Genomic DNA, 8,247 nt, shown 5'->3' with positions numbered 1-8,247 from the left:
TTATTCACTGTCAGTGCTTCAAAGAGTTGTGCATCAAAGAAAGAACACACGAAGCACAATGTTTCATGAGATCTGACTGATTGACCATCAAAAGAATAAAAATCAAGAACACGTTTCATTCAGGCAGTATGTAAACAGTCCCCAGAAAGGGCTATTTTTGCTTCAAAAATATGGAAATATATTCAGCTTCTAATCCAGGTCTAAGACAGGCGCAAAAAGATTACTTTTTGAAATTGGCCAAAAGACACAGATCATGTAGTTATAGACACAATATGGGGCATGCTGATGGCTCAGTTCAATAAGAATAATAATAAAGGGCATCCAAATCTGGCTGCTGAGTCATTCAAATCTCTCATTTCTCTTTGCAGTCAACAAACACAGAAACCATGAAGCGCAAATACATCAGTCAGAGTGTATAACCACAATAAAAATTTATAGTTTCATGCTTTTTCCTTTTTTTTCCCAACAGCCACAGAAATGTCAGAATTGCTCTTCTCTGACAAACACATTTGAATTCTGTGTCTGAGTTGTGTTTTATACCTTCACTACAGAGGAAGACGATAGCAATCAAACTATCAGTTAAATTATCCTTACAGGGACAAAAACAGTCATGATGGTTACTTCATAAAGACAAATAAACCCCCATTAGAGTGCAACAGGTGCTACAGCTAAACCCCCCCCCCCATTCATTGCCTGATTGCATTCACACTGCGTGCTCTAAAACAGTGCAGGAGGATATTCAGATAGTCAGATCCCCAAAGTTGATATCCTAATTTGCGCGTGTGCGTGCGTCAAGTGCGTGCGTAACTGCCAAGTGATGCGCTGTGTCATTTTTCAGAAGTGACACATCAAATTTAACGACTACAAGCGTTGCAAAAAAGGGCTAAAATATAATTTTAAAAAATGAGATTGAGGTTAGTATTTAAGAGGAATGATGAGCCTCATTCTCGGCCCATGTGATACGAGCTCTACCACCTTCACAGATTATTTGTCAAGGTGCTGCTGAGTCGCCATGCGGGGTTGTGACTGAATTTAAATAGCCAACATCTTTTGCAAAAAAAAAAAACTTACAAGCTTTCCAAACACAAACCTGCTTAGGAGTGAAAAAATCTTGCAGCAATGAAGTGACTTGTCTATTGGTTTTCAATGACAGTCAACAGTTAACACCCCCTCGCACCAGGCCATTCCCTATGAGCCAGCGCATTTCTCGTTATAATCCCACCGACGCGATAACAGCAGAGATGTTACATTAATGAACTTACTTGGGTAAATACCTTCATGAGGCTCGCGGCGACAAGCTTTACCGACCTCGCTGTAAAATCATCTTCTCCGGTGCCCGGTGACATTGAGCGCACTGGCTCTGCTGCAGCTGCTCCCCGGTTCGGTCTGTTGTGAAGGAAATCCACCTGACTGGCAGGTGGAAGCGACCAATCGGCGGCGGACTGAGGAGTCCAACGTGCGTCTCTTGTCCAATGAGAAGCGAGGATTGAAAAGCTCTCGCTTTAGTTCAGAACCACAGGAGCTGTCCAGAGTGCGAGGCGGCGGGACTCACCAGGTAACCCGACCTGTGTGTGTGTGTGTGTGTGTGTGTGTGTCACGCACCATGGTCAGTGGCCACACTGTTAGCACTGCGGAGGTTCAAGATGGGATCAGGGGACCAGTAAGAGGCCTTAACAGGATTCCAATAAGTGTCCATGTCTCTATTTCGCTACTAAGGACTTCCCTGCGTCATAACATGAACACAGCTTTAATGTCCTCAACTTTTATCTCTTTTCTTTTTGGTCAGACTACTGTTTCCTTCAAGTATGAACGTTCACTTTAAACCTATCAAATTCATATCACAATGTAAATATCTGAAGTGCAGATTATTGACAATGAATCAAATGTGATTATACACGTTTTCATCCAGCTATCAGGCCTTTAATGTTGTATTGACTTGTAGTTTGACTGTTTTAGCGTAGTTACTCAGTGCATTGCAGCCTCTTAATAATAAAATATCCAAAATAAAATCTGCTTGTTAAATGGTTTATGAGCACTGGTCTGCATTACACCAACTAACTCAAACCTACATTGTTTTTTTTCTGCCATATGGGGTCAGGGGAAACAAGCTGTAAACACAACACTGCCATAATTCACCACCATATACATTTAAAAAGGCAAACTTGTTAGCATACAGTTGTCTATTAAGCATTTATTTGGAGTTGTGTTTCTGGTCATCTGGCAAATGTAAATCCAAAATTCCTTACCCACCTTCCATCTCTGGCCCCCCAACTCCTGAGGGTAATCTGTGTCTCTTTAGCTGATAAATGCTCCACTATGTTTACCAGCTAGTAGCCAACTCTGTGTCCTTTTTTTGCTGATTATAACTGCCTGCTGCATCCAGCAACAAAGCTAATGAGAGTGTTGACACAAAAAGACTAAAACAATGAGCAATAATAAGCAACAATAAGCAAAATCTGTAGAGAACTGCAGAGTTGGGTGACAGATCTGTGGATTCATCAATATCAACTTATTTCACAATACAGCCATTTAATCCGCTGCAAATATAAAAAAATATTGATTACAACAACTTTGAGACAAGAAAAAACAATTATTAAGGTATAATAAACTGAACAGCATTTCTAAATAATCTATCTACACCCTCAGTAACTTTATTTGAAGATCATCAATATCTCAGCAGATGGATGGAAGACTTGTACGCCCATTCTGGAAATCAATTTTATTCCATATTTGAGTTTTTTTCCTACAAAAACACCAAAAGTCAATATGAAAATTCGCTTGAACAAAACTGTAGCATTAGCACTGATCAGCGCCATACTTTAGCTGTCCAATGAGCTGCAACGAGAATATTTCATTCATTGTCAAATTGTCTTGGCAAGTGACCCAAACTAAAAGAACATAATGTACATTTTAGGTAAAATAAGGACAGAGAAACAAAAAAAAACAATAAAAACTGATCGATGAAGCACTGAAGAGTCACCAAGAACATGTGATATGATGGCAAACAGCTTCAAAATAAATACAGGATCATTAGCAGGAAATGATATATCTTCATAACTGTGTCCGTAACGAGTTCGAGGAGTGAGGCTAGTTGGAACTGAGTCATTCAATGTGATGGCAGACAGCAGGACATATTGAGGTGACATGCTTTATCCCACATGCATTGTTCTTTATGGAAAATAAGTTATCAGCTACAGGATAATGCAGCCGTTCAGGACTGACGAGAGTGTCCTGCAGGTCATTTAAGACACCGTCCTTTTCGCATTCTCATACAACCACCGTTTGCTCTGCCTCATCAACGTTCACCATTTCACCCTCCATCTCCACTTCCACCTGAGAGTTCACCACCTGCTGCCCGTCTACTTCGGTCGTGGTCACGTGCACCACCTGGATCTGCACCCCGGCCTGCTTTAATCTCTCCACATCCTCCTCGCACATTTCTGCCACCCCGCCGTCCTCCACCACAACCGTCGTCGTCGTCTCCTCCATCTCCATTACATCCACGGGCTCCACCGTGACGTGTTCCACCTGGATTCCGTCCTCCAGCAGGACCGTTTCGGCGCCTTCTATGCTCTGTGTTGCGATGGCGAGGGCGGCGGCGGAGTCGGTGATGACCACTTCTTCAGCTGACTTGCTGTCCTCAATGGAATGGATGTGTTGGAGGTGGGCCTTCAGGTCTTTAGGGTGGGTGAACCACATGTCACACATGGTGCAGTGGTTGGGTTTGACTCCTGTGTGGCTCACAAGATGGTCTTTGAACTGGTCCCAGCTGTTGAATACACTGCTGCAGACCTGATGGAGGAGAAAATAGTCAGTTGCGGTCATGGAAGAAAAAAAGAGGACTCTCAGCATTCGTCCTTTTGAGCAACATAGGAAATGAACTGATAACAGATATTAGATTCACTAGAAGATAGGGATGTCCCCATGGAAGATCAGAAGATGAATTAATCATGAGGGTGATAAAACTTCAGAAAACACTGACAAATGCCCATCACACTATCCTGGAGCTCAAAATGAAGGGTCATTAATTATCTTGTTTTGTCAGACCAGCAGTTCAAGAGCAAAAAATATTAAATTTAGCAAAAAAAGCAACAATATTTTGCTTGAAAAATTACTTGATCGATTAATCAACTAACCCCTGCAGATCTAGTCCATTCCTTTGTTTACTTATAGCCATTAATGAAAAGCTATGATGCGAACCACATTTTCTTAATAGAGAAATACGATATTCACCTGTCAAGTATATGTGGCCTATAGTGGATCAGGTTTACTAATACGCAGCATAGGCAGATATTCAATATTAAATTACTTAGAGTAGGAGCAAACACTTGACTTAGACATTCCTACTGTAGCACTATGAAGAAAAAAAGTTGGCATTAACAAATACATATTGAAAACCGTATCCGTTGTCACCACTTATATAACGGTTCATTTTTTAGCTATGTTTCCCAAGGTAAACTACCACAATCTAAGAAACTCTGTGATGATACACAAGAACATACAATATTAGTACATTATTCAGTACATCAGTCTGCACATCTAAATGAGCCATGTACCAAATTACTGATTATTTGAAATTCATTTTTTTTTTTCCACCACAGACACTAGACTGGTAGGGGAGTGCTTGATGACTTTGATTTTGGACAAACTGTACCTGGCATTCATAGAGTTTCTTCCGTCCTTTCTTGGCTCCGGCCCCATTCTGACAGGCTGCCATATGGCACTTCAGCGTGCTGTTCCTTGCAAATCGCTCATGGCAATCTGGACACTCATAAGGTTTTTCACCTACAAAAGAGACATACAATGCCAAGCGTGTAACAAGTAACAAATGCAAGATGTGTAACAAGTCAATGATACAAACTGAACATAATCAGCTTTTTTTTTTCATTCTCACCAGTGTGCTTCCGCAAGTGCTCCTTAAAGTGGCCGAAGTGGTCAAAGTGCTTTTTACAGTATTCACAAACGTGCACTTTCTTCTGGGGTTTCTGGTTTCGAGACAGCTCTTCTGCATCAAAATGAAACGTGCTGATGTGCTGCTTTAAGGCGCCCTCCCGCGTGTAGGCTTTGCCGCAGTGGTTGCACAAATGGGGTTTTTCAAGCGAGCCCAGGTGCGTTTTCAAGTGCTGTTTGAGGTGGTAGTACAACTTGAAGCTACGATCGCACTTGTTGCAGCGGAACATGTTGTCCACTTGGGAAATCTGGACCTCTACCACCTCGACATTATCCAGCACCTTGGAGGCAGACACCGTTTCCTCCTGATACACCACCTCCTGCCAAGAACAAACACAGGAAAGGCAGGGTTCATTCTTTCACATCTATATTTATTTATTTATTTATATCCATAGTTTATTAAATAATAGGCCTAAAGAACATGAAACTCAGCTTAAATTAAGGTTTGTACACATACAACTCAATATACCTCTTCTATTCCTTCCTTTTTAATGACCTGTAGTGTAGATTCCCCTTGCTGATACTTGCTGGTTATGTCAGCAAGAAGAGCCAAAGCAGAGTCATCGGATGCCGCCTGAGCATTTCTTGCTGCATCGACCACCTCCTCCAGTCCAGTCTCCTCCACTTCAATGGCTCCCTCCCCTATCACCTCAATCTCCACCTGGAGAACATCGAAAACATTCAGCCCTGACAATTAAATGTGTGTAAAGAATGAATTCTTTGCAAGGAAGTGTGGCCACCATGAACATCCTGACCTGCTCCCCCTCCACTGAAGGCAGGGTTTCTGTAATCACATTCGATGTCTCAGCGATCTTCCTCTTTTTACCTTTGCTCTTCGCTGTCAGCGGGGGATTGTCGGTTATCCTACAAGAGGAGGTGAGGTCTTGTTGAGAGGTAATAATGTTGTGATGAGCAGTCCTCAGACTAATTCCTTCCTAGCTCATAAAGTCCTTCACCACTACTACACAAATAAATAAATGACATGATTTAAATTCTGACATTGACACAAGCAGTGATAGGTGACACGTCAACTGTCTGCAATCCTCACTTATTGTTGAGCGCTTTGATGGCTTCCTGCATCTGGAGGTATTCAGCAGCCTTCCAGACATCATAGGCCTCTTCTTCTCCAGTTACAACTAGTGTTGCTGTGTATGTGAACTCCATCAGCTGGCGAAACGCTGTGTTACTCACTCCTGTCAAGAGTATAAGAGAGCAGCAGTGGTGAGTAAAAGCCGTAACATAACATAGTAACAAACAGAGGAAAATATATCTATAGCTGCAAAAAAAGGAAAGAGATGTTTGACTACTTTTTTTCTAAAACATAAGTGAAACACAGAATACCTTCTATCTCCACCAGTGGCTCCTGGGTAAAATCCTGGAAGAACTTATGGAAAAACTGACTGCATGCTGCCAACACTGCTTTATGGGCTCTGAACTGGTGTCCTGCAAGAGGCAAGAGACATGCAAATAAGAATCACTGATTAAGAATTTCACTAAGACGTCATAAAGATGAGTGCCTACTTACCATCTACAATCAAGGTAATGTCTGTGAACTGGTCCAGCTGCCGTTGTTCATTGAGTTTGTCCATCATGACTTTGTAATGTGCTGGGTACTCGTTGCCTCCGTCCACCTCCACGTCCACCTCAGCCGCCATTATTGACCGTATCCCTCTCTGCATGCAAAAGAGGAAGATGGACACATGATTCTTAATAAGGTGTGAGACAAAGACAAATTACAAATGTCCTTGTTGTTTTGGTGCATTATTAGAAACAAGAGGTACAGTTTTGAGAATAGTTTACACTAAAAACAACTCCAACCTCCTTTTCTAACACAGAAGTTCACACCAGTCCAACAACACTAATTTTTAGGCTACAGATTTTCATGTACATCGCACCTACAGTGATATTCTCTCTGATCAGACCCCTTGGGAAATAGTTTGTGTGACAGATGCCACCTGTCAAGACATTTGTCTTTGCAAACTTTTCATTTCTCACACTTAATGTCTTACCGTAGTGATGAGAAGAGACTATTTATATTCTCGACTTGGCCTCACTACAGGTCTGATTGAGCCTCACACTGTCCAATATGACACAGTGAAACAACGACTGCCACTTATACACACATATTCTCTCATTGCATTTACACATCTCCTACTCGCTCTGGTTCCCCTGTATTGGCAAGCAACAGGTAACCAATCTAACATGTCCCTTTACAGGTGACTTCAGAGTTACTATAGAGCTTTGTACCTCTGCACCTCTCACACAGCGAGTAAGCAAAAAAAAAATAAAGATATTGGTGTGAAGAGAACCAGATTAAGCTAATTTAACCTCAAGTGAATGCATTTAAAATTCTGACCAGTGAATTTGCAGTTGTAGGGCACAGCTAGCCGGCCTGCATGTAAACAATGAAGGAAGGCTGTAGGAGCAGAGAGGCTTTACATGCACAGAACGAGGAAGTCAAGATGGGGGCCCAGGACAACCACATCACTACCAACCTTTCCACCCGGGTGAACCCTTAAACGACGCCGTAAACTCCGAAATAAAGTGAACAAACAGTGAAAACACCCGCTGGTACATTTTAACGAGTGGCGTGTAATTCAACCACTGACCCGACACATGGTTGTTGAACGTCAACAGCTCCGCCACTCCGGCTAGTTACGTGTTAGCTCAACTAGCACAACACACAACTACAAAATAAGACATTTAACACACCCGAGCGGTACATGTAACCGAAGCCCAACCTACCAGGACACGGCACACCTATGTAATGGTTTCGACACTGCAACATGAGGGAAATAAAGATGGTACGGAGCCGCAGTGTCGCAGGTAACGGGCCTCCTAGCACGCTCGCCATTTCGCGTTTTGACTATCAACATTACGTCATCAAACCGCGCATTAAAATACACTTTTCCCAGACACATTTTCCTCCTTTTAACGCCCGTGGGTCCAAACACGTGTTAAAAACCATCGGTATACACACCTCAAGTTGGGCTACGCTGCTTCAGAAAGTTGTTTTACGATAGTATTACCCTCGACGCATGTAGCGCGGTTCTACTCTCGTTGCTCCGAAAAGGGCGGTCGTTCAACCCTCGGGCCTCAGTTTCCCAGAAACCCTTGCAAAGTCAAGGACGCCGAGGTACGTTGCTTAGTGACAGCAGACAGCAGTGACATGTGTTTACATGTTCTCCTTATCAACTGCTGTGAATCAGGTTAACCAAAAAATACCAAAAACGGATAAAAGTGTATTTAGATTCATTACACCTCATTATTCAATAGGGATAAATAAAGTATCTATCT

At 42.3% G+C, this 8,247-nt stretch overlaps 1 protein-coding gene across 2 annotated transcripts; it reads right to left on the bottom strand.

Annotated features, from left to right (window-relative positions):
• Nucleotides 1-2,504: 2,504 nt before the first annotated feature.
• On the bottom strand, nucleotides 2,505-8,044 carry znf131 (zinc finger protein 131). Of its 2 annotated transcripts, none has more exons than XM_035659012.1 (9): nucleotides 7,931-8,044; nucleotides 6,476-6,623; nucleotides 6,292-6,393; nucleotides 5,999-6,143; nucleotides 5,706-5,814; nucleotides 5,420-5,611; nucleotides 4,895-5,270; nucleotides 4,655-4,785; nucleotides 2,505-3,792 (listed from the first exon to the last, which is right to left on the bottom strand). In XM_035659012.1, the coding sequence occupies exons 2-9, from the start codon at nucleotides 6,603-6,605 to the stop codon at nucleotides 3,268-3,270; spliced, it is 1,710 nt and encodes a 569-aa protein (XP_035514905.1). In that variant the 5' UTR covers nucleotides 6,606-6,623; nucleotides 7,931-8,044; the 3' UTR covers nucleotides 2,505-3,267. The 2 variants fall into 2 exon arrangements, with proteins under 2 accessions (XP_035514905.1, XP_035514906.1); XM_035659013.1 differs by lacking the exon at nucleotides 7,931-8,044 and adding an exon at nucleotides 7,696-7,838.
• Between the last annotated feature and the right edge of the window lie 203 nt (nucleotides 8,045-8,247).

This window comes from Morone saxatilis, unplaced genomic scaffold, assembly GCF_004916995.1.
Source record: "Morone saxatilis isolate NCDOM2014 unplaced genomic scaffold, NCSU_SB_2.0 Contig16, whole genome shotgun sequence".
Classification (NCBI taxonomy): Eukaryota; Metazoa; Chordata; class Actinopteri; family Moronidae; genus Morone; species Morone saxatilis.
Note: the sequence above shows the minus strand (reverse complement) of the source record. Positions and strands in the feature narration are given on the sequence as shown.

What these genes read in the sequence shown, in the direction of transcription:
- znf131 (XM_035659012.1), bottom strand. Translation starts at nt 6,605, where the DNA reads ATGGCGGCTGAGGTGGACGTGGAGGTGGACGGAGGCAACGAGTACCCA. An exon ending in CATTACCTTGATTGTAGATG is followed by an intron (nt 6,394 to 6,475) that starts GTAAGTAGGCAC and finishes TGCCTCTTGCAG; the next exon opens with GACACCAGTTCAGAGCCCAT. An exon ending in CTTCAGTGGAGGGGGAGCAG is followed by an intron (nt 5,612 to 5,705) that starts GTCAGGATGTTC and finishes GATGTTCTCCAG; the next exon opens with GTGGAGATTGAGGTGATAGG.